Source organism: Sycon ciliatum, chromosome 8, assembly GCF_964019385.1.
Source record: "Sycon ciliatum chromosome 8, ocSycCili1.1, whole genome shotgun sequence".
NCBI classification, from domain to species: Eukaryota; Metazoa; Porifera; class Calcarea; order Leucosolenida; family Sycettidae; genus Sycon; species Sycon ciliatum.
Window position 1 is genome coordinate 18,212,685 of NC_088650.1, and position 26,865 is coordinate 18,239,549.

The 26,865-nt window shown below is 47.5% G+C and overlaps 1 protein-coding gene across 2 annotated transcripts; it reads right to left on the bottom strand.

The window, feature by feature from the left end:
• On the bottom strand, window positions 1-26,028 carry LOC135823983 (uncharacterized). Of its 2 annotated transcripts, none has more exons than XM_065336866.1 (17): window positions 25,567-26,028; window positions 22,043-22,450; window positions 20,106-20,450; window positions 19,596-19,809; window positions 17,400-17,557; window positions 16,241-16,369; window positions 13,795-14,067; window positions 13,154-13,379; window positions 12,702-12,781; window positions 9,952-10,070; window positions 8,678-8,999; window positions 7,899-7,970; window positions 7,391-7,444; window positions 6,832-6,945; window positions 5,358-5,456; window positions 3,416-3,628; window positions 1-2,856 (listed from the first exon to the last, which is right to left on the bottom strand). In XM_065336866.1, the coding sequence occupies exons 1-17, from the start codon at window positions 25,586-25,588 to the stop codon at window positions 2,504-2,506; spliced, it is 3,201 nt and encodes a 1,066-aa protein (XP_065192938.1). In that variant the 5' UTR covers window positions 25,589-26,028; the 3' UTR covers window positions 1-2,503. The 2 variants fall into 2 exon arrangements, with proteins under 2 accessions (XP_065192938.1, XP_065192937.1); XM_065336865.1 differs by having other exon boundaries at window positions 5,358-5,486.
• Window positions 26,029-26,865: the final 837 nt, after the last annotated feature.

A 26,865-nucleotide genomic window follows, 5' to 3' on the forward strand; every position in this document is an offset into this window, starting at 1 on the left:
GCGTACATAGGGCGGTTCCCGGGATGCCCGGGAACCAGTAAAACAAATTCGATATGGGTACAGAGAATTTTTTGATCCAGTCCCAGCGCTCACAGACTCACAGTGCAAGTGCATGCAGTGCATGTCTGGAGTCCGCCTGCCGGTCCGAGGACGCGTCGACGGTGACTGACCACTAGCCCAGGCGTGAAAGTGGTGCTGGGAGTGGGACACAGCGTAGATCTACTGAACTGGGCCATGCCTGAACCCATCCATGATGGGTTCAACAAAGTCTCTAGTCTAGTTACATCGCCGGATTCCTCGATCTCAGAGTCAAATTTTCTTTTGGAGTTTGTTTTGACAAAGTTGGTCGTGTTTTGACGATGCTTTCGCTTTGTGGAAAAGAAAAATGAAGCGTCGACATCCAGAGGGCCAGCGCTCTATTCAGAGCTATTTTGAGCTGCAGGCAAAGTGTGTAGCCAGTGCTAGTGGCGAAGGTCAAGCGATAGATGAGAATGCAGACGCACCTGACGTGCAAGTGAAGTATGCATGCAACGAGCAGCGCTGAGGAAGAAATCGTCGGCGAAGCTGTAGAGCGACCGTTGTTGGAAGCTGCTGGATCATCCAAAACTTACTTCAATGACATGGGAGGGTGTTGGAAGGGATGCTGAAAGTCGACGTCCACAGTGGAATCCAGTCCCCCGAAATTTGCTGGACACGGAAAAGATTTCCGTCATCGACAATCGTTGTGCGCCACCGCAGGCGAAGGATTTCATTTCCTGTGCGTGTCCAGATGGATGGCAAACAGCGCCACTTTCAACTATCCTTGTTGGAGGAGTTACCCTGGATATTCTTTTGACAGGCATGCAATGGTGGCTTCTGCTTGGCCTGTGTGATGTTTGCTCCAGATGATTCGAAACTTAGGCAGCTTTCAAGACTGCATGCAATCGTCATGCTGACCAAAACATCCATAAAACGGGGAAAAGTTCAGTCTTTTAAAATCATAAATGCGTAGCAATGACATCGTCCAGCAGCTTGTGGATGGCAATTTCACCCAGTCTGAGGAGAATATGCAGAAACTCTGTGGGGTACGAAAAACAGCACTTCAATTGTGTGTAATGGTGGTTCATCAGTTGGCATGGGAACCACTCCTGGAGGCGAGCGGCGTACGCCCCTGAAGACCTGGCTTTGAATTTTGTTTTTCACTGCTATCAGGTTCGGCCTCATTTCCTCTGTGCTGTGCACATGAGTCCACAAAAGACGAACAGTCCTGTCTGCAGATCAGAGTAAAAGAACATAATATTGCACAGAGAAACACACTGAGTACTGCTGGTTCGGTGCAGACCAATATCCCTGCTGGTTCAGTGTAATTTGAACTGTCCACCACTCCACACTGCGCTCTTGGCCCACGTTCATAACACCATACTCCATAGCGAGGAAGTCCGTTCTTGGGTAGATCAGTGCCGCGGCTCCATATCTTCCAGACAACTGTTTTGTTCATTAATTAAGAGCTCCTCAGTGGAGGTAGGTAACACATGAATAGCAGATAAAGGAATGGTTATATTCACATGCAGGGGCGTCGGAAGGTAATTTAGTGTGGTACGGTCAGCCATCTGAAGTACAATTCACTCGTGTGGGAGGGATGGCTGAGCCGAACGTTTTGGGAAATTAGAGCCCAAATCAGTGCATTTTATTGATTCACAGGGTACTTGGGGCAAATAGCGGTACGGTCAATACCGTAGTGACCGTACCGTGTCCGACGCTCCTGACATGTATAGGGTAAAAGTGGCGCAATTGCGCACTTTCTACATAGAAAAGTGGCATACCCAAAGAAGTTGAAGGTGACGCCAGTTCTAAAGGTGATAACGAAAGGCACAGTGCTGCTGGGACATGCATACAGATGGCGTTAGAATTTAGACAAGCGCGTGAAGCAGACAATCTATTAGAAATTCGCAGAGGCTAACGTTGCCACACGTACACGCATAATGATAGATTGAAGTAAAATTAATGGTCCCATAGTGACGTGACGACGAGGTTATTGAGTTATCGGTTCAGCGTAGTTCAATTAAATACTGAATCGCGAACCTGCCAAGTAGTGCACAGTTACCCCGGTTGACTAATGTTGCTGAGCCGGGAAAACCAACGGCGCAGCTGATTTACAGTTTGCTTGCCTGGTATCCTCAGCAGCCGCCGTATGGGAAATCAATGGCAAAGAGCTTGGTCTTGCATCTGTTCTAAATCACAGCACATTGTCACGGTACTCAACGGCCCGGCGACTGGTTGACTGGGTAGATCACGGTAGCACCGTCGAAGACAAGTTGGCGGTTTTACACAGGGAGAGATCACTGCACAACCTCACCACGATCCCAACACTCATGATACTCCATATTCTGCGGTCAGCTAGTCTGTAAGCTCTTGCTGACACTCGATATCCATCCCCGCAGAGGACGTCACCATCAGCTTATACTGCGGTGTGTGGCATGTCGTCACGGCAACCGTAGCGTACGGGAAGAGGCATGCTATACGTTTATAGCTCCGTTTGATCCACTTTCTGCGTAACATCCCTGTTAACTGGGTGCTCGTCACCGCTCTCATTCTCTGCTTCCGGTGCCGCCGGGTAGACACTATGCACTCCAACAGGCATGCTGGCAACATTGCATACGTATTCAATAATGCTGGCTTGCTGTATATTGTCCTGGTCGGTCTTCTGCATCAGCTGCATGGAGTGTTGCACGGTGCTGTGCGTAGTGCTGTCAGTCCTGCGCAGCCCTTGATCGCTAAGCCAGTCACCGCCCGGCTCCTCGCCTCCAAGCATGCTGGCACGTTCTCGCATGGTGGGAACACTGCGATTGCGCGCCGTATCATCCGCTGAAGAGCATCCTGAGAACAAAGAGGACAGCAGATTTCTCTGTAAGCTAATGCAAGATGAGAGGACCATAAGTTTACAAGTTATCCGTTTTGTCCAACGCTAACGATTACAAGCATGGTCCTTATGGTCCTCTCATTTTTTTAAATTTTTAATCCTTGGCTCTCCATCCGAGTTAAATGCAGGATGGACCAAAACTGGACAGAGTGGGACGAATCCTTATTGTTTACGAGGATTTTAAAGGCTGAAAGAGCTATACCAAAGTACAGTAGTCATCAGTTAAAACTTTGCACTGGCTAGTTGTATTGGCAAAGCACGGAAACGGTGATGTCAGATATGCAGCCGCAACCCAGCAGCAGTAGCAATGGTGGTGGAAGTAGCAGTACACGCCAAAGCAGCAACATTGCCCACAGCAACGTTAACAGCAGCAGCACCACCACCACAACCACCACCACCTCCACCACCAGCAAAGCTAGTGTCTAAACTTGGCCATCTATTCCTTTCAAAATTAACATCCATACATTTGCCGCTTAGAGAATCCCTGTTCAGGTATTCAAGAATGCCGAAACTAACCTGGAAGGAACGGTGAAAACGCCGGGGGTTTCAGTAACTGCTCATCGCAGCTGAAGCCATTCATCTCCACGTCACAACCCCTTCCAGGTCTGGCTGTGATACGCATGCCTGGTGAGGGCGGATGGTGGAATGCATAGCTTGTTTTGTCCGAGGCTCCATCATGTCTCGGTCTGACTCCACTGTGGTGTATACTGGCTACCTGTACGGGACGATCTGCAAGGAATACCACAAGTGCAGATGCGTGCTACAATGTCATGATAATCGAGGCCTTGTGGCACTGAGGTCTCCACTGTGACCATAAGCCCAAATCTCTACCTGGGTTTGCGTAAGAGCACCCCCCCCCCCCCCCACCCTTCCCCTCCCCCCCCCCCACACTAGGCCTTGGCGGATAATGCTCGAAAAGGTGGCAGATTCTGCTCGAAAAGCAGTGAAACTGGCAGAACCATACAAACCTTATGGCGGGCAATTCCTCGAATTCTGCTCCATTTCTTTATCCACATACCAAACATGCATGAAACTTACCCGAAAAAGTACCGAATTCTGCCAATTTTTCTGCCGGCATTATCCGCCAAGGCCTACCCCACACACACATACACAGACCCACGCAGCTCCAAACGGACACGCTTTTAAATCACATGCAAAACAGCGCCGATGGTGGTCACATAACTCGATGCTTAGGTAATGCCTGTATTCCAGCCAGGCTCATTTTCAAGCTGTGATCTTGAGCAGACATGCAAAAATACAAGACTCTACGGTGTATAATGACTGAGCATTGCAATCTAATAATAATTATTATAGTATTGGTCTTCTCTGAAGAAGGGCTGAGGCTTCCTGCAGCTTCATCTGTGAAAGGAATTCAGGTGGACACACCCATTCCCATCCTAGTAGCGCTGCACATCCGAACCAGTTCCGATATTTTACAACGTTCATTGTTCTTATTACCTGACGATGGCCAAGTGCCGAAACGTTGTAAAATAACGGAACTGGTTCGGATGTGCAGCGCTATGGGAATGGGTGTCTCCACCCGAATTCCTTTCATTGGTCTTCTCATGGTTAATATCGGGTTTTCAGTAGTGAGTCTAGCTGTAGCTATGGAGACCAGACCGGCGGCTGGCTACTGTAGTACGTTATTTTGTGTACGCCGTGTGTACGTGGTGTTGGTGCACGCGCGTGCTGCATGCTGTGGTGTGAAAAGCAGTCTTCATCTTGAGCTCGTCATGCCTAGTTGTGTTTCCGTCGTCTTGTCACACATACAGTCTTTCAAATGTAGTTATCTCGTCGTCCATTGTTTGAGTGTGGAGATGGCATAGGGCTGGGAACAGGTGAAGAAAGTCGAATACAACATTGGTGGCAGCGGTGGTAGAAATTTGTTGCTGTGGTGTGAAAAGCAGTCTTCGTCTTGAGTTCGTCATGTCTAGTTGTGTTTCCGTCGTCTTGTCACAAATATAGTCTTTCAAATGTAGTTATCGCGTAGTCCATTGTCTGAGTGTGGAGATGACACAGGGCTGGGAACAGGTGAAGAATACAACGCTACTTCCTGCAATCTCGCCATGTGAAAGACGGTAAACTCTAGACGTCAAAAGGAGATTGGCAAGAGAGATCAGCAGCATCCTTGGCCATGGAGTGAAACCTGTCTAAGACGGCCTCGCAAGGGACCTTCAAAACGTGGTCTCTGTTGCCAGGCGGTCGCCTTATCCAGCGTCATTTGACTGGCAATAGCATCCCTTGGTCCTGATTTCAGTGGTCTTTTAGGGCAAGTGGTCGGCATATCCGAGTGGTCGCTTTGACAGGCTTTAATGCAGTTGCCGATGCATCTTCCCCGGCCTCAGAAAGAAGGTCTAGAATTACTTGTGAGCACGGTGTGTTCCTGCTCCAAAGAGTCTCTCCTCCACAGAGAAATTCAAATTTTAAATTCAAACTCTAATTCCCGGATAACACCTACTTGTAGTTGTCTCCTTCACCGATATCAGCGTCGCTCGACTCTCCTCGCATTCGGGCACTGCTAGATGATCGGCTATCCCAGAGAATGCCACGCTACGCTCTGCGGTGGCTGGCGCTTGTCGGCTTTGCTCTGCGTAAAGGAAACAAGGCAAGCACATGTACAACGCAGCAGGTGCTGAACAACAAGGAGCTTTCCTGGGTATTGCAGATCAGTTTTGCTGTTTATATGCATACTTTGCTGTTCATGCTAGGCCTTATTAATTTTCATATTAGGCCACACCGTTTTTTATCTGTGTTTCGCGTCCCCCGCGCGCATGTATTTCACAGCCGGAGTTAAAAAAAAAACGGAACAACATTTTTTTTTTTGAAAATGCAATACAAATTTAGTGCAAACCCAGAAAACCGGAAAATGTAACCCAAAAGGAAAAAAACCCGAGAACATGATTGTTACACGTAACTATTATGTTGGCATCAATTAAATATTTTGTTCTATTTATCGCATGAGTAGTTACTCGCATGATTGTACTCAGCTCACATGTGTGTGTAATACGCTGGGCTGCAAGTCACACAATCATCATGCCGCCTGTGTTTGGACAACAAGCATGGCAGAGGGGATACACTCATGTATTCATGTACATGAACAGTGCCGCGTCGCTTCACTGTACACAAATGCAATGCACGTACACTGTTTTTTTTGGATGGCTTTTTATTTTTTTCGCCCTCCCTCATTGATTTCATCGGATAAGGTGACGCGAAACATAGAAAAAAACGGCGTGGCCTTACTGTAAATATACAAATTTTCGGCAGCTATTTAATTTCGGCTATATTCGGCACCGGCCCAAAACGCCTAAATTAAAACGCCGATGAAATTTTTCACAGCATCTGTCGCACTATACCATGCCCTCTACCCCACGCCGAAAATAAATTGCCGCCGAAATGTCAAAAATCGTGAAGTGCCGAAATTTTGCAACGCCGAAATTTTGTATATTTACAGTACCTATTTTTTAAGTGTCTGCAACATTGACGTTTGCGTCCAATTTAGTCAACTCACCGCCATCAGATCATCTGTAGGTGTGGGCGGGTCCTTGTTGGAGATTGTGCCTACATTGCCTTGGAATAAGGGATTGAAGGTGATTGTGTGATAGTATGGTAGTTTCAACTAGCCGCTTTCACTTACTGAGCAGTGAGGGTTACCGGTAACTAGTTCTAAGATAAGGATGGGTAACATACAGACCCATTGCATCCCTTTAGAACTCGTCACAGTACGCAGTAAAATCAAGTGCCGGGGTAATGGAGTCATGCAGTACGTTGCTTAGCCATCTTAGCTCTTCCTGTATTAGATTGTTTCCACAGCCATTTTAGCTCCCTCCGTATCAGACTGTGCTCACAGCCATTTTTAGCTCATCAAGTTTCTTCCTGTTGAGGTTGCGTTTGTGTTAATTTTGCCCGTACAAGAGACTTGGGACCTTTCTTACCTTGCTTTCCACGATTCTCCACAGGCAACACTCCGTCAGCGAACAGAGTCGTGCTGTCTCCCCTATGCCGACTAGTAACACCATTCCTCTGTCCGGATCCTTTAGATTTTCTGCCTACACACGTAGCAATCAAAAGACCACACAAGACAAGTAGCGGTATAAGTAGAACGCTGTTGAAATCGGCTAGAGATGCATTGTCAGCAATAATACCGACCTGTGCATACAGGAATCAAGAGACCGTGAGTGTGAGCTGCTTTACCCCCTCCCCCCTCTCCCCTGACCTAACATCCACTACAAATGGGTACGAGTAACTAGGATGAACGGGAGACACGTTGAGCTGTGCAGTAGAGTATAATCATGAATAAACAAGTGCACCCGCACACACACAACCACCAGCAGCAGCAAACTTAGTGTTGGCTGTGCACGGTTGTTACACTCATGCTTATGGGTTGAAGTCATTGCTTTATGTGCTGGAAACTATCATTTGCCTGTATCAGAGGGTGGATGCATCACAGAATGGAACGGCATGCGACAACGTTAGAATTCCACTTCTCCTTACGTGGTACAACAATCTCGTGAGACACTGGAGCATCGTCAATCTCGTCATCGGAATCTGAACACACAAACACACACACACACACACCGCAGCATCAGGGTAAATGATTATCACTTGATTGAAACAGCACACATGCACACATGCATACACACACACATACATACACACACATGCTTACCGAAATGTACGCAACACAGACACAGATAGCACGGTAGACACACAGACACACCCACGTATACACCCACACAGGCACACAGAAACACACACACACACACACACACACACACACACACACACACACGCGCGCACTCATTCACCCTCTCTGACATATACCAAACACCACTCTGGTATTATGTAAGCCTTGTTTGATAGAATAACATGAATAACATGAATAACATGAATAACATGGTGAATATGCTGTCAAGCGACCAACAAACACCAAGCTGTGGCAGTGGTGCTGGCTGTGCTAGTAGGCATGCAGAGCTTTTCAAAGTGAGGAGGCAATTCTTACCGAGGTGACCGACGAGGTCCAGACTTTCACTCTCTGTTTGTGCTGTGGTGGTATTCTTTTTCCGATGGCGAACTGTGCGCATGGTGAATAGAAAAGAGTACAAGAACGATTACTGTTAAGTTGAAAAGAAATGCTGTTGTCTCCTCGCCGTTTATGAAAAGAAAAAATTTCGTTTTTTACACAGCATTGAAGTTTAACCACGAAGAGGGATAGGGGCAGACAGACAGACAGACAGACAGACAGACAGACAGACAGACATACAGGCAGGCAGGCAGGAAGGTAGACGGATGGACGGGCGGACGGGCGGACGGGCGGGCGGGCGGGCGGGCAGGAAGCAGGCAGGCAGGCAGGCGGGCGGGCAGGCGGGCGGGCAGGCAGGCGGGCAGGCAGGCAGGCAGGCAGGAAGGTAGACAGGCAGGAAGACAAGCACTAGGCAGGAAGACAGGCAGGAAGACAGGCAGGAAGACAGCCAGGAAGACAGGCAGGCAGGAAGGCAGACAAGCAGACAGGAAGACAGGCAGGCAGGAAGACAGGCAGGCAGGAAGACAGACAGGCAGGAAGACAGGCAGGCAGATGGAGATAGAGAGAGAGGAAACAGAACACACAGAGGCGGAGAGGCAAAGAAAAAAAAGAGAGTGGAGAGAGATGAAGAGAGAAAGAGAAGGATAGAAAGGTGAAGAGAGAAAGAGAGGGGGGGGGGAGAGAGATGAAGGGAGAAAGGGGACGGGGAGGGGTATTAATGATGAAGAGAGAGAGAAGGTCTACTTTGAAGTACCTACCAGTGATCAGTGTAATGATTAGCAGAAGGAAAGCAAAAAACACTCCGCCACCTACTCCAACCATCTGCTGAACGGTCAAGTGAGATACTGGTGTGCTGTCATGAACTAGCGGCGGAGTAGAGACCAGGCTCTCGAAGCACTGCTCTACCGTGACACCACCAGTTTCCCCTGTCCAGCAGATGTTGTACGTGCCTCCAGCAGGCATGGCAGCTCGTTGACAGCAGTGCGGGCTGTCGATCATGGTCGTAGTGTTGTCGGTTGGAAAAACGGTGACAATGGATGTGTTAACATTGCGCAACAGCAACTGTAATCCTGTAGTGGCCTGTGTACAAACAGGAGACAATGCAGTTCAAGAATTTATACACTGCCAATCATCGGAGGATCAAAGTTGCTCTCACCGTGTTTTTAAACACGTCTCTTTCACCTTCCAGTCATTCCCCAATGAACAGCTTGACATTCTTAGTCAATGGTGTTGTATAGTTCCCATACATGTATACCTCCACCACCACCACCACTGCCGCCGACGCCACCACCACCACCACCACCACCACCACCACCACCGCCGACGCCACCACCACCACCACCACCGCCACCACCACCACCACCACCGCCGCCACCGCCACCACCACCACTCCGGGCCAAAAGAGGACTTACTTACCCGGCACTGCCAATGCCCAGGCCAGCACGGTATTAGCCTCCTGGCAATCTTTCTACTTGCCACCACTCATGGCAGGCAGGGGTTTTTTACAGGGCTCGGGCCTCACTAAGCACTCAGCTTCTACACACATGTACTTGAAGTGCTCTAGAGAATGGTATTGGCATGTGGCTCGTCACAAGTGCTACACTAAGAGACATATCTCGGAAAACCTGGCGTCTTAGGTCAGCTACTTGTGCGTTATGTGCGTGTTTCTTTCTACAGTCCATTCATCCGAAACTGTCCCGCTGGCTTTTGAAAGTCGGATTTGGGCCGAATTGAGGATCAAAAACCCACTTTAAATCTCAAAAATCTGGGTTTAGGATCTGCTTCTCCATACATTTTGCCATGGCATACCTGTCCTAATTTTGTAAAACCTGGCTGAATTTCTTTTTCCCTGTTCTTGGACTTTTCTGGCCTCAAATGTGGAAAGGAGTAATTGCATGGTTCACACAATGCAGGATGTACTGTTGTTGTCACGATATCTGCAGCTATGTGTGGGAGACACCAAAAAGTTAGGGTGCCAGTTTCCAATGAATGGACTGTAGTAATTCCGCATGCCGGGTACAGGCGCACTCACCACAAAGTCAAAGTAGAACGATGCGTTCTCCACGTGCTCACCGCCAGCAGTGATGTTTGCTACATAGGCCGGCTGCTGAGAGAAGGGTCCCAACAGGACAGGGTTCAGGTCGCAGGTAGCTGAACAAGTGACCCAGACATGAAGAATGATTAGAGTAGACTTGTTTCACCACCGAGCACGTCTCAATAAGCAAACACTAGGAGGAGATATGGACTTTCTTATGATCACATTTATCAGATTGTATGAACCATGGATTCCCTTTGCCCACACATACTCTGGCATACGCGAACTGCACTGTCCATCTACTATCTAGAAGCCTGCTTTGACTACAAATAGAAGCCAAAATTTGGTCAAGATGGACCATCCGATTACATACCGTATATTCTCTATTACTAGCGCAGGTCTCCACTAATAGTGCAGTCTCTAATACTAGCACACTGTGAGCGCCTTTCGAAACATTATAAGCACAGTCTCCATTATTAGCACGGTCTCGGTGGAAATCAGTGCTGCATGCATGACATCTAACATGTGCTAGTATATTTCTTCTTGCTCTGTATGGAGTTGTTGGCTGCAAATACATAATAAGCGAGGTCTCCAATATAAGCGCGGGTAGAGGGGTGTTGAAAATAGATAAGCAGAGCGCTTATAAAATCGGTTGTGGCGACAAACGCGATTAGGCCGGCTGCAGGGACGCCGTAATGTCGCACTCGCCCCAGCACCATTCAAACAATTCCCTTTGGCAGTTCACGGCACGAACTTCAACAAAGCCCCGTGAATGCGTACCAGGGGAAGGCTAGACAGCATGTCTCTAGACATCAATAGGCATCGTATGAAAAGCCAGTCAATAGCACTAAAGAGCGAAAGCCTTCGTCACGGTTCGGTTTCACTTGCGCACGGCCCGAGCTGGCAGCACAAACAAACGCCGGGCGCGAGCTGGCAGCACAAACAAACGCCGTACTCACACGAGACCGTTGGGCCAACGGATGGTCACAGCCATCAAAAACAGGAACAAACCCATCCACGGCTCTTTCTCTTGCTAGATGTGCTGCTGCGTGCATCCAACTGTTTTGCAATTTCTCCCTCCCACCCACGCCTCCTGGTATTTTATCGCTCTACACTATCCTACGTCTCACAATGAGTGCTACTCAGCATGATGGTACTCCAAGCTACATTGTATTTTGATCTGTCCTAGCTCACTATTCTGGACAAAATATTAATTCAATTGCAATGAAGCGCCGGGGGCCGGCGGGGGCATTCGGCGGCTTTGTCTGATTCCTAGCTTGTTGGTAACCGGCTTGAGATTTCCAAGGTTGCTATGACAACGTGCAGTCATGCGCAGGGCCACCCAACATGCATTTGGGGGCCCAGGAAAGACAGAAACGCGTTGCTAGGCAACAGCAAAAGCGCTCGGCGAGTATCACGCTACTCATGCAGCGCGCGCGTTGGCTTAGGGTATCACGCTACCCTTGCGCTGCGGGGTACCACATTGCCCCTCGCTGGAATCAGACCCACGCCCCGGATACCTTGCGCTGGCCTCCTGACGGCCAAACTCAACCAACTTGTGCGCTGTGACTGGGGTTGTGCATGTATTAGCAACATAATGTGGCCGAGGTCGGCAGACTTTCAATTAGCCAAGGGAGCTACTCAGGCCAGGGTGCATGATCACTATTCGCAGCACTTATCGTCCATGCAGCAGTCGGGATAATTATAGTATTACAGTACAGAATAATTATAGTAGAGAATAGACAGTACTGTACAAGCAGAATAATTTCATCCAACCCCAAAGAAAGGGAGTTCGTCCAGTCGAAAATTTCGTCCATGGATCGTAAAATGAGTTGAAATGCACGACAAAATCGACATCAGTCTGGCATTTAATTTAGTCCGAACACTCCTTGGACGAAAGAGACGAAACTGAATTCCGGACGAATGTTTCCAGTCATACCGAGTACCTGGTTTAGGTGTCAGTATGCATGGACTATCTGACGTTACATAGACGCCTGACTTGAATACAACCCTAGTTGACTCACATCGACTTCTTGAAGCCTGCCGCTTGCACATCATGCAGCCATTACAGGGACATGCAGAGGTCATGTGACCTACATGTAGACTGGAGACTGTGAAATGTTACTGAAATGAGCATGCACAGAAAGTGCATGGGTACTATTGGCAAGCCTGGCTATCTGCTGCTATAATATTATTATTGTTTCTATCATTGACGTATCTGCTTCACTTCTCTCTTTCGTTTGAACATACATGCATTTTGATTTGTTGTGAACGTGGTTGTGTACTGTTTGTGCAATGATTGTCCACTGGCGATGTAATGTTTGTGCAGTGGTTGTCCATTGGTGATGTATTGTTTGTGCAATGGTTATCCATTGGTGATGTAGTGTTTGTGCAATGGTTGTCCATTGGCGATGTAATGTTGGAAAGAATGTGTGTACTGTTCACATTATAGAACCTGACACTTTTTTCAGTTTGGACAAGTAGCAGACTACTGCTCAGGCTAAGATAGAAGCTGGGTACACTGTATACAGATATGAAGGGATGGCATCATACCTTCATAATTATTAATTATGCTTTTAAGCACCAAAACTGGAATTAAAATTCCAGTTTGGCTGAACAGCAAGTAACACCGGCATACACATATCAGTTGGATGAGACAGAAAGCACATGCTCAGTCATATTTTGTACATGATGTCATCATATCTGAACATGATGTCATCATATCTGAACATGATGTCACTACTTACATGAATTGACGATTATGTGCACCATGATGCACGTTTCCCCATAGCCATTCTCAACACACCCTTGATATTGACCTGAGCAGCTGGAGGTAACGGCAGACAATCACACACCTGGCTGCGTTTTTTTGTCAAAGGACCATGGTTTTAACATGGCTGGCAGAAACAGTTTTTGATTGGCCCAGACATGCCATAGCACTTCATACTTTGGGCATGATATGGCGGGTGCACATGATTCCCTCAGCAGTGAACACACACATTGATCAGTGGCCAAAGAGTTCGTCCGGCCATGGCCTGACCACCCGACCGGTTCTTCCGGACCAATTGCACAAGGTTGGCACTGGTGCAAAGGTAAACTAGGAAAACCCAAACTGTTACACAGAGGGTATCAGCAAGTTTGGCTGCCAAGCAACCAAAATGACCTGGCGGATTCAACCAGGGCTAGCTACAGCACTTACTGTTTCAGATGCACGACGTGAAGCTCTTCAGGATCGCTCTTCAGCACACAGACGTCCTCCCCTGGCCAGCCGCATAGCTCCCCAACAGACATGGCACGCCACCTGTACACAAGGGGTCCGGGTCCGAATGTTTTCGTCAGGTCCACGTCGATCCTGGTCACGAATGTCTGTGAGCTGTTGTCAACGTGTATCGTTTCCTGCTGGCCAGGCATCAACACTGGCTTGTCTGTGAACAAAGAAGAGAAAAGAAGCAACGGATGGTACTTGGAATGACTGTTGCACTGTGCGTACACCATTCAGCAATGATGCCATACAGTGTTTTTTTACATTCCCTGGGCAAATGGAAAACAGCAGCCTGGATGACTTGACAATATGACTGTGCTGCAAAACAGGGGAAGTATAGCCTGAGCTCACTTTGCAGTTTCCACCGAAGGTTCAATAATGGAATTTTTCAGACAACCAAACTGCGGATAATAGCGTATACAATCTACATTCATGAAAATTCTGACTGGTCAAACTTCCCTGAAAACGAAAGGACAAGCCAATCCATAACATTACACGTCATCACCCCTAGTGATAACATCAAGATCAACGGTTAAATAATTAAAAATCATTGACACGTACTAAATATGATTTCTCACTTGCTGTAAGAACAGAAACGTGTCCGAGAACATCACCCGTATCCTTGTCCAAACACGTGTAGTGAATCGGTCGTCTCACCACACGCGAATAGATATACGGCCATGTCTCGCTTGAATGGTATTTCGGCATCAGGAGGGTCTTGGGCTGCCACACCACGGACTGGTTAGTTGCGTTGGAACAGACCAAAAGGACGGCGACGCTTCCGCAGTCGGTTGGAAGTACAATACTCCTATTGACTGGAGTCAGCATGTAATCCTCTTGGTCTGGGCATTCTGTGTGCAGAGAACATGGCAGAAGTAAATAGTCGAGCAATGCACATGTCGCACCGAAGGCTATAACCGCTTGAAACAGACTGAAAGAGACAACGTTCTCCCTGCTATTGTAGCTACTCAAGGTACAAGATTGAAAAATCTAAGCTTGTAACTCTGATTGTAACTCTAAGATTCTACCTCTAAGATTGTAACTCTGAGTTTCACACATGACACGATCATCTGACAACAGAAGCCGATATGCATACAGCGTGTACAAGCTGCATGGGTATCATTTAGCTCGGGACATATCCCATGGCATAACGTTTCGCGACCTTGAAGTGGCAATTGATGCTGTAGCTACTCAAGGTACGGGGTTGTTCATATCTGCCTTGGCTCAGTCGCCTTGTCACACGCAGTCACGTTGTCATACACGTACTTCAAATCTCCTGTGCTGTCGACGTCAACTGGCCGTTCAGCCAGAAAATCACACCTCCAGGCATGCCTGGGTGACTAGGACAACAGCATCAAGTGCCACTTCAAGGTCGCGAAACGTTACACCACGTTATACGTCCCGAGCTGATTGATATCCATGCAGCTTGTACACGCTGTATGCATATCGGCTACTGTGGGCAGATGATCATCTCATTCGTGAAACTCAGAGTTACAATCTTAGAGGTACAACACAATCTTCAACCTCTTCTTCTTGTTGTATCGGCTACAGTAACAGTCGTGGAAATATCAAAAACCGGCCTAAAAGCAATGGTTACACGCGTAACACTAATAGAATGTCATATCACTAGTACAATGTCATACCGCTAATAGAATGTCATATCACTAATATTTGAAACTCGGGCATTGAGCCAATAATAAAAGCAGAAAGGAAAAGGACATATGGGAACGAGTTAAGAGTAACTCTCCACCACTGTAATTAGATACTATTATACAGTCAGAAAGTGCAAAAACTAGGCACACAACTGACAGAGTAGACATCCTTAGCAAAAGTACGATAACGCTAACTTTTACGGTACTCACTCCCAGCCGTGACAAAATACGTTATCGGATAACGGAAAAAACGTTACAGAGCTCAAAATAACGGGCCGACGTTCGTTATGGAAATTCTGCAAAAAATGCAAAAACTCGCATTGTTTTGTAACTGGCGGGAGATAAAAAGCGCGTGCAGATCGAGATGAGAGTCGAGATTGCTTCCTCTTGTGACATTTAGCTTTTTTGGCGAGTTTTGCATTTCAGTTGACAATGTCTGCGTCCTCTGCTTCGTGCCTTTCTCCCTCTATCCCATCTGGGAAACAAAGGACCAGTTCCACGGCACTCCTGAGGAAGAAATTCATCAGCCTCTCCCAGACGTGCTGGAGCTGGAGAACCCTTACAGTCTTCGGTGCTGCGTTTAGGAAAGGTTTTCCAAGGACCTGGGAACAGCGAAAACTCATTTTCGCTGTGCTTTTGCTATTCCAGAGTAAAAGACCTCGCCAAGGTATTCTTTCGGAACGACAGCAAACTAATCCCTGGTTCAAAATTTTGAATTTCCCGCACCTGTTTCCACGAAAATTCATATCTCCATGGTTGTCACGACTACTTCGTCTCAACTATAACGTACTTTGTGCTAAGGGAAAAGTTAGCTTGAACGATCCGAAGTACGGAAAGGTTTGCGTTTACGTTAGCGTATTTTTAGCTAAGGATATCTAGTTTTTGCACTTTCTGACTGTATATAGTATCTAGTTACAGTGGTGGAGAGTTACTCTTAACTCGTTTCCATAATATGTCCTTTTCCTTTCTACTTATATCACTGATACAATGTCATAAGTTCATATCACTAATAGAATGTCATAACACTTATAGAATCCTACATTTCAAACACCAATACCTCACAACACATAGTTAGAAGTTGACAACGGCAGTGAGCGTTCCTTTATTACTTTCGGCCAATCACTCATGAACTCATCACGCATGTAACACCGGAGAGCTACTGTGAAATATGTAATTTTAGGTGCATTAAAAAATTTCGGTGCCAGGTTTCCGGTGTAATGTAGAATTAGGTGACCAGCTTTCCCTTCATTTACAGTGCAGGCTCTAGTGTCTTTTAGGTGTAATTTAAGTTCAGGTGCCTGTTTTCTCTACTGAAATCACAGAAAGTAAAGTAACATCGAAAATAACATGTTTTACAGTATTCACAACTCACTATATTGACATGCCTTGCCCACGTAGCCGCGCGCACAATTGCACATCGGCTTGTTCTCCCAGTCCATGATGCACTCCTTGTCAGTGCGGCACGGTACAGGTGGCGAGATGCCGGTAGGGCAGTTCCGCTCTGCGAACGGAAAGCAACAATGACATGCTCCGAGAATTATACCTGCCCTGCCTTCGGCAGTGGCGCTCTGCGAACGGAAAGCAACAATGACATGCTCCGAGAATTATACGTGCCCTGCCTTAGTTAGGCAGTTGCGCTCTGCGAACGGAAAGCAACAATGACACGCTCCGAGAATTATACCTGCCCTGTCTTAGGCAGTGGCGCTCTGCGAACGGAAAGCAACAATGACATGCTGCGTGAATTATACCTGCCCTGCCTTAGCCCTGGTGAACAGGTATTCTAGGGGGCCAGGGCTACGCAACAAGGCAATAGTGACAGAATTCTAAAGAAATATTCACAAGTTTGAGGGAGTTGAAAACGGGAAAAGTATGAAGAATACATTGACTATCACCACCAGGACTCGAACAGTAGGGACCCTCGCTTATAGTGTCCTAGAGGCTCTGCCACTAAGCTATGGTGTAGTCGTCATCCATGCGGTGGCTGTTCAGTATTTTCTTCAGATTTCGAAACTCAAGCTCCTAATAAACTAAAAAAAAGAACCAGAAAACTACCCTTCTATTTTCATTTTCATAGAAATGTATTTTCATGGTGCCAGGATCGGCCATAAAAAAATTCACGGTTCGCGTCAGACTCGGTTTCTCTATAATAGAGGCCGAGTTTTCCGCATCCGTAGGAACGCCACCACCCTTCAAGGATCAAGGCGCAGATGTAGCTCCTAAAGCGGTGGGAGGTGAGTAGATCAGCTCACCAGCATGTGGTCAAAGACCGAAAATCGGCCATAACAAATAGCAAATTTCGTATTTTGGGGTGCAAACTGAAAAGTTGTATGGGATAAGAATTGGTAAACCCAGGGTGGGTGCGTGCATTCACGAATGCAAAATACGCGTGTGTGTGTGTGTGTGTGTGTGTGTGTGTGTGTGTGCGTGTGTGTGTGTGTGTGTGTGTGTGTGCGTGTGTGTGTGCGTGTGTGTGTGTGTGGGTGCGTGTGTGTGTGTGTGTGTGGGTGTGTGTGTGTATGCTATGACCTCACCGGTGATGTGCAGTGTCACACTCTCGAAGTGGCGGTTAGTCTCGGATGTCACAAATTCGAAGTAGTACGTTCCTCCTAGTGAGACAATTGGTTTGACGATGCTGAATGTTATGCTAAATACGCATTGCATGTAGGAGATGGTGTTGTTGTACAATTCACTGTTTGAGAAAGACAGACAGAGAGAGCAAGAGAGATAGAGAGAGATAGATAGACAGAGAGAGAGAGAGAGAGAGAGAGAGAGAGAGAGAGAGAGAGAGAGAGAGAGAGAGAGAGAGAGAGAGAGAGAGAGAGAGAGAGAGATAGATAGAGAGAAAGAGAGAAAGAGATAGAGATAGATAGAGAGAGAGATAGAGAGAGATAGAGCGAGAGAGATAGATAGATAGATAGATAGATAGATAGATGGATAGATAGATAGAGAGAGATAGATAGAGAGATAGAGAGAGAGAGATAGAGGGAGAGAGAAAGGGAGAGAGAGATAGAGAGAGAGAAAGAGAGAGAGAGAGAAAGAGAGAGAGAGAAAGAGAGAGAGAGAAAGAGAGAGAGAAAGAGAGAGAGAGAGAAAGAGAGAGAGAAAGAGAGAGAGAGAGAGAGAGAGAGAGAGAGAGAGAGAGAGAGAGAGAGAGAGAGAGAGAGAGAGAGAGAGAAGAGGCTTAGCACAATGGGACAGTTGAAGTTCACTGTCAGGCATTGTATGTGCAGCATTGTACGCCACTTGATGAACCATCACCGTCGGGGTCCTCACTGAAACTGTATGTTTTTTCCCAGAACCAGACTGTTCCGATAATGGTTGATTAATATGGTGGTAAAGACACACCTGGCAATATGGCGGTAAATGCACGCCTGCCCACACACGCTACGCTCTCTAGACTGCAAAGTTCACCACAATTACAGCCGCAACTTCATTCTCCTGAGTCAAGCTCCGTGTGAATACATCCAAGAAGAAGATTGCCTGATGAGTCCAGCGGGGACGAAACGTATGTCGCAATCGAGCTATGTCATTGCTGTGTCATCTTCTATGTGCCATGCGCTTACTGATGTACCAGCCTGCTATGTCGGATACCGCCAACCATGTATCGACTAACGTTAGGCGCAAGTCGCGAACTGGTGGTGGTGGTGGTGGTGGTGGTGGTGGTGGTGGTGGTGGTGGTGGTGGTGAGAAGGAGAGCTCTGTGCCAGAACTCTGCAGCCTAGAGAGCGTGTGTGGGCAGGCATGTATTTACTGCCATATTGCCAGGGGTGTCTTTACCACCATATTCATCAACCATAATTACAGCTGCAGTGGTGTCTTCAACTTCATTGTTTCGATCATGGACGAACCTATTTCAATGTGTGTGTGTGTGTGTGTGTTTGCATGTCTGTGTGTTTGTGTGTGTGTGTGTGTATGTGTGTGTGCGTGTGCGTGTATGTATGCTGCTACTGGATAAATAGAGCCGTTGTTCAATTGTTGAAGTTGGGATTCAGAAAGGGGTTGGTGTAAGAATGGAAGCAATACAAGTTTGCATACAAAAGAATTCAACTTCAGCCATAACTTCCCCATCACCCTAGGTCACGCACTACTGTGCATTGATAGGAGAGTGTCTACTTGTTGCACTCGGACATACAGCTAGAAGCAAGAGTACATGAAAACCAGAGTGTGCAGCTTGGGGCATTTTCTACTATGGGTGTCTGTCACGGCGGAATTCCGTGATTACATCATATTTGGTGCAGATTTGAGGCGGGAAGTGGCGTAGTGCGTACAACTGAGCTGCAGTTGTGCAGAAAGAGACCTGCTCGAATCCTGCTTGTACGCACTACATCACGAAAATGATGTAATCACGGAATTCCGCCGTGACAGCAACCCAACTGAGCTGCACACTCTTGTTTTCATGTACTCTTGCTAGAAGCGAACATGTAGGCGGCATCATCCCAATGTCATGGCACTGCAAGGATATCTGCTGGATTTTTCGTCCACATGAAAGTGACACACGAAATAAGCACAGGTTTACCTTCGCTAGAAGGTTCGTCGTGTAGCCGGTGTCGTACTGACAAGGATAGATCCTTACCAGTACACGCGAACGTCTCTTATCCGGGCACCTTGGGACCGGGCACTGCCCGTATCTGAGGCGTCCGGATAAGAGACGTTCGAGTGTATACTATAACTGACCGCCGAGCAAGCCAGAGGCAGCCAAGCCGCAAACGTTCACATCAATCACTTACTAGTGAATCTGGTCAACATCCGTTGGTCTGACTATGATCTGCTCTTGGCCGTGGTGTAGATTGAAATAGGTGAAGTTGCGACAGGTGTAGCGGAACGTGATGTTCACCCGAGGCGTTCCCACCGTCACGTTTGATGACGGTGTGACAATCGGCGGCTCCATCAGAAACTTGGTGGTGATGTCATCTGTTGGCGCGCAGGGTGCAATTCTAGATTCTGCACACAAGAACCGTCAAAGACCGAGATGCAAAGACAAGAAAAAGCAGAGATGAGGGAGAAAGATTGGCAAAAAAGAAGAAGGAAAATTTATGAGAGAGAATGAGAGAAAGAGATATAGAGACTCGAAAGTAGTCAGGCAGGCAGGCAGGCAGGCAGGTAGATAGACATAGAGAGCGGACTGAGAGAAAGGAAATGAGCGGATACAATAGTGTGCAGGGAATTGCGGAATCGGAACAAATAGCAATCAGCTCATATCACACAACTGATGGGGAGCACAGACACCAGTAACTTACTTGTTGGGTTCTCGAGCCTGAAGCGATGTTCGTGTGTTGTCGTCGTTCCATTCACAGTGTTGCTCGCGTTGCACATCAAACAGCCGTAGCAGCCAAACTTGATGCTCACAGTATCTTCACGGTCAGTAGGTTCAAAGCAGTCCGAGTCACGAGCCGTGTGACACGCCAGCAGCTGCTCTGCACTAATGGAGTCTCCGAAGTTCATACAGACGTGGCACTCCGTATCACTAATGCCCATGTAAAACCGATACTGGACCGGCTCGGAGCCACGGAACGGACACTGGACTCTCTCCAAAGGCTCTGGCGCGTCGTCTACCACTAATGCGCTAACAAGGGCAACAGGGTCTGGAGTGCAAGAGGGACAATGCACACACATACACACACACATGCACACACACACACATACACACACGCAGTCACATTTCAAAGGATCAGTCGGTGAAGTGAACTGCCTAAAAAGAGAAAAAATGCCAACCCCACCCGTACTCTAACCCGGGAATTTGCTTGTGATGAGCAATGCTCTAACCACCTGAGCTATGGGACCAGGCCGAACAGTCACAGTATTTTCAAGTATTTTTGCAAAACCACAACGGATCTGTGTGTAATTATCCGGTTGTGTCAAGTGGAGTGATCTGATGAGGATCCAGCTAACCAGTCGTCAGAAATCCTAACAGAATTTGAGGTGCCGATGTTGCTATTCCAGACAGCAGTATTGTTTCGAATCCAACATCTTAAGCCCAAGACAATGGCGGTCTCTGGCCTGCCTCGACCATTCCACTCAATACCCATTTGCACAGCGGTCTTATGCCTCGACCATTCCACTCAATACCTATTTGCACAGCGGTCTCCAACCTCGACCATTCCACTCAATACCCATTTGCACAGCGGTCTCCTACCTGGACCATTCGACTCAATACCTATTTGCACAGCGGTCTCCTGCCTCGACCAGTCCACTCAATACCCATTCGCACAGCGGTCTCCTACCTGGACCATTCGACTCAATACGCCGAAGACCTCACCGTCTGAAAATGTTCTTTTTTCTAGACAGTCGACTCCTGATATAACGAACACCATTGTGCAGGAGAATTAGTTCTTTATAGCCAAAGTTCGTTTTAATTATCAGAAATGCACTCACACTATACAAGCAGCAAGTCCTGAGTCGGATATTGACTGATATGTGGTCCATGACAGCATGCGTGCACTTGCATGGTGTACATGCAGCCCTACAAAATTTGGTTCGTTATAAACGAAACCTGTTCGCTATATAAAAGGGTCAGTTTGTATGGGTTCAAACAGGGACATGGACAATGGTTCGCTATATCATGAAATTCGCTATATGCGAGTTCGTTATAAGTGGAGTCGACTGTATTTCCAAGCATGCCGCCCAATCTTGGTATGTCCGTTGCATGAAAGCGGCATAGGTAATCAGCACTAACGCACAGCCTAATGCACGATGCAGCACACACGAACATCTACTTGTACAATGAACATGTACCAAGCTGACAATTTCTGCCTCCTTCTCCTCGTCGCTGTGAGATTAAAAACTGTCATGCTGCCCATAGACATACTGAGCATAGCTGCCAAAGTTTCTCTTGGCATCTCCCTCTCTCCTTTCCCGTGCACAAGTCATCCCAGTTCCAATGGCACCGCTATCTTTTGGCCAGCGAGGCAAAGCCACACACGTTCATGCGTTTTGAAAGAAGCACACGGACCATCACAATTTTTCTTCACATCAAAAACAGACTATGAAAGTGTATCTTGCATGTCCATCACCATGCAGCCTGGAAATGCAAGTAGCAAAAAAATACCATCAATGTGAGGGCTGCTGAGCACAACTACACGTACATGTACACGGAGACTCCCTCGATTTAGGCTAAGGCCTGTGGAGAATCCATAAATACAAGTACTGTACAATACACGTACATGTACATACTTACAGAGTACATTTAGTCGATATATGGCTGGTAGGGTTGAGTAGAACTGGGTATAGTTTTCATGCAGGGCTTCCAGGTACGGGCTCTCGATGTATTGGCAGAATACTAGGCTTTCGTCATCCTCCGGCGCAAACTGGCGTGTTAGATATGGCGATGAGTTGCGCTGTAAGATACTCGTCCTCTCGTTCAGCACTCGTATGAACACAAACGTGCTGTTAGTGTCCAGCGCGGCCTGGTCCATTGTTGTGTGGTTGTAGCAGCCCATCTGACCTGGCCTCACCGCCTGGCCAGCAATGACGGTGGTGTTGATGACCCGCAGATCACTGTCGTCGACAGCATCGAATGAGTGCGCACCAGCCCACGCCATGTCACAGCACATCCAATATATGGCGACCATCGATACAGCAAGGTCTGAAACACACACACAGTAAAACCTGGTTTAAGCGACCGCCCCACGGTGCAGGCAAAAGCGGTCGTTAAAGCCAGATGGTCGTTAAAACCAGGTCCCACAGTGTCTGTGTAGAACTGTCCGTGCATGGAAAAACAGTCGTTAAGAGCAGGTGGTCACTAAGGCCGATTCCACACTACACCAAATCCTGCCTAAAAAGCCATTTTTCAGGCACTTTCCAGGCAAGTTGCCATGGCGATCACTTTGAGAAACGCGCGAAAGTGAAAAGTGCTTGTTGTCTACAAAGCAACACCAGCACCCTCTTTCAAGGCAACTTTTTACCTTTTCAGGACACTTTTCTGACTTTTCTTCAGCCTTTCGATTTTTTTCCGAATGTGTTCCCTGTCGTATCTTTCAGTTGTGGTGAGTTGTGAGCTGTCAACAATGCCTAGGGTCATGTTTAGCCAGGAGCTTGAGGGCAAGCTGATCGAGCTTTGGAGCGGATATTTGAGGCGACCTCCGGCCGGTACAGTTCGCAGGAGCTACGCCGGAGGAGATCGCGATCAAGCTGAATTTGTTTGCTGAACAGCTCCGGGAGGAGGCAATATACTGCGTCGATCGTCCATTCCAAAATCGACAACATGAAAACGAAGGCGAAAGGACTGTACGAGACATACACAACGAAAACTGCCACCGGAATTCCTGTTGGCGAGGTTGACAAATATTCGACCTATGATCTGGAATCCGCCTACACAGCGCGCGCTAGCGTGGTCAAATTTCAAGATTGGGCACGCGAAAATGGGTGATATTCGAGGATTTGGCCCAACAAAGAGCCTCTCCACTACCGCCGTTGCTAGATCAAGCACAGGAAAGCCTCACAGTCTAACCTTCAAAGCAAAGTCCCGTGATCGACACTTGTAGGTGTGAATGCAGCTTCACTTTATAAGCCACTTTATGCCTTCAAGGCAAAGCCACTTTCGGCGTAGTGTGGAATCGGCCTAAACCCAGAGGTTGCTTACACCAGGTTTTATTGAACTTGCAGGATTGAACGCAACACAGACGATGATTGTGGGATGCACTACGGAATATAATTATTTCTATACCACGAACGGAGCTACACTCATCTAAAAGCCCGCCCAGTGGACCTATTGAATGAGATAAGCCAATGGGCTTATCCGTGTACGGAAATACCAGAGAACGTACCCTAAGTAGTGCAATGGCATGCGATAGCCACAGGCAAGTTCCCTACTGACTGGAAACTGGCTAAAATTGTGCCTATTTACAAGTGCAAAGGCAGCAAATCTCAAGCCAGTAACTATCGCCCAATTTCCCTCCTGTCCTGTATTTCCAAACTTTGCGAACGGCTCTTCTTCAATCAATTATATAATCATATTTCTCCTGCTCTGGATCCCGCGCAATCTGGGTTTCGTCGTGGTGACTCGACCGCTCTACAGCTCACCAAGCTGATCCAAAACATTGCCGACCATCGTCATATGGGGCGGAAAGTTGCCATGTGCTTTTTCGACCTCGAGAAAGCTTTCGACACCGTGTGGCACCGTGCATTACTTGCTAAACTCTCCAAAGTTTTCGGTGTGTGTGACTCAGCGCTGGAGTGGATTACAGACTACCTATCCGACAGAACGCAAGTTGTCTTTGTAGGTGGACTTCTCTCAGATGCTTCACCTGTTCTGTCCGGAGTGCCCCAGGGATCTATCCTAGGGCCCCTCCCTTTCCTAGTGTATATAAAATTCTTCCCAGTCATGTTGAAGGTGTGTCCTTATTTGCTGACGATACTGCACTGCTCCGGTTCAATGAGTGTCTAGACAGGCTGCGAGACAGTCTCCAGCGCGGTATCAACGAAGTCCATCAGTGGATGACTACCTGGAGACTAAGACCTAATATCGCCAAGACTGAGATATCATTCCTGCCGAACTCAGAGCCAACCTATGCATTCACTCTTCCCGGATCCCTCACAGACCTCACAGTGGTAAAACAACACAAACATCTTGGTTTGGTCATTGACTCAGACTTATCGTTTAGTAGACATGTCGACTATATCTGTAGCAAAGTCAGTAAAGCTGTTGGCTACCTCGTGTCTCACTGCTCCCACCTACCGCTTGAATGCATTCGCCTTTTTTATCATTGCTATATTCTCCCCATTTTTCTCTATTGCTCAACCGCCTGGTCATCCCTACTAAGTAAATCGTTAATGAGTACCCTGGAAGTCCACAATAAGAGGATACTCAAAGTCCTTTTCCGTAAACCATCATACTTTCCTTCTGCCGAGCTGTATGATATGTTTAACCCTATCTCTAGTCAAGCGGATCGAAAACTGTGTATTGGTGTTCATTCTATTTGTCTTGACAAAGCCCCGCCACACTTGCGTAAATATAACTGTATTCTTCCCACTCGTCCTACGCGCAATCCCTGCACTTTACCTAAAGCCCGAACCTCAGCTTATACCAGATCTCCGTTTTTCGCTGCCTATTCTCTCTGGCTGGCCCTGCCTCTATCAGTAAAATCGTCTTGTATGCTAAAGGATTTCAAGGCCAACATGAAGCTCGTGTTCTAATAACTGCTAATTCTTCATCCAGATTTGTTTCTCTTTGCCTCCAGTAATGTGTAATATTTATTTATTTTTGCTTTGTTTTTGTTTACAGCCATGGCTGGCTACCGCCCCCTCCCTCCATATTGGCCTATATTCTCTGGCCATGGGAAGGTGAAATAAATAAATAGACAATCACAAAAAGGCTCCCACCATCGTGAAATCCGGCCAAATGAAAGCCAGCACCACCACAGAACCCAGTGTTCATAGTGCAATGAATGGAATCTCGCCGTTCGATTTCATGTCATGAACCCTGGAATCGATTGGGAATCCAATCCCCCTAATCACATGGGGTGATGTGAATAGCGCGAATCGATTCATGAACGAATTCATGAATCGATTCGCGGCCATAATCGAACGCACTCACTCAGTGAGCATCGCCCAACTAAATTCCTAAGATCGGATTTCATTGCCAATTTATTGCATATACATGTACCCCCTCCCCCGCACGCCAACTGTGACCCTCTTTCAAAATCTTCCAAGCCGTAGGTCCTCCCGACAACTACTCCACTCCATATTTTCGGCACGATTTACCTGTGCAGTGGCTTCGTGGCATTGCTGATTCTTGACGCTGCTTCGTGGTACGCTCGTCCGCCGCTAGGAGATCAAGAATTTATTGGTTTACGAACCGGTCGACTGTGCGTGAGGCCCGAAATACTCTTGCTATGGATAGTGCTACGCTCGTCGAAGAAGGGCCAATCAGTCCCTGTGGTCGTGGGCCGCCTGATCTGGTCCGTCTGAAAGTCAACCAATGGAGCCGTGTTTCATTTGAATTTCGAAGTACCAGGCTCTCTTACTTGCAGGACGATTCAAAGGAGCAGGTAACTAGTTGCTAACTCAATTCATTCTATTTTTTGTTCTAGTTTGCTTGATACCAAGAGTCCCCATCGGGCGAGCGTAGTAGACCTACTGTTACTAGTAGATCTACTAGTAGTAGTAGTCTGTGGACTGGAGCCTGGTCCAAGATTATTCTTGCCTAGGATGGTAACATTATTGTATTATCGCACCCCACGTGAGTGTTTCCATGGTTTGAGCCAATCAGCGGCCTTACTAAGCGTGCAATATTCCCCAGTACACCGCCAGCCAATGTGGATGCACTGCAATGCGATATTGCACCCCGGCGAGTGAGCGTGCAAATAACCTATATTTGCACGCTCACTTCGAAGCGAGCGTGCAAATATAGGTTATTTGCACGCTCGCTTCGAAGTGAGCGTGCAGATATAGGTTATTTGCACGCTCACTCGCCGGAGTGCAATATCGCACTGCAGTGCATCCACATAGTCATTGGCTGGCGGTGTCCGAGTACTGGGAATATTGCGAGTCGCTCCGCCAGGCCAGGGAGTCGCTGCTGACTTGCTGCAGCACACCAAAATAATTGGTCGAGGACGCTGTCGATGTCGCGGAAGCGAATGTGGACCCGGCTTGCGTCCGCCAAGTCAACTACTTCACAAGCTCCGTGAGAGTCGAGACAGCGGACGCCCAAGTATTGGAGAAGACTGTCGACAGCCGATTTGAGAAACTGTCCGACGCCGCCATCGAACTGCCTCGTTTCTGAGCAGAAAAACAAAAACACAGAGCAGGCAACTGACAAATGGCTCCGCTTATTCGACGAGTAGTAAAGACACAGGACGTCGCTGTGACCTGAGTACGGTTACGGCAAGCGACCTAGCTTACATTCTGCGACATGCATACGTCGAATTGCGTCCGAAAAAAGCTGGAGTGAAGTTCTACTCTGCATCAAGCTTGCTCAGTTTCCGTTCCGCAATACATCGAAAGCTAGTCGAGTTGAAGCGGCCCATGAACGTCCACAGTGACCCAGCGTTCAAGGACGCA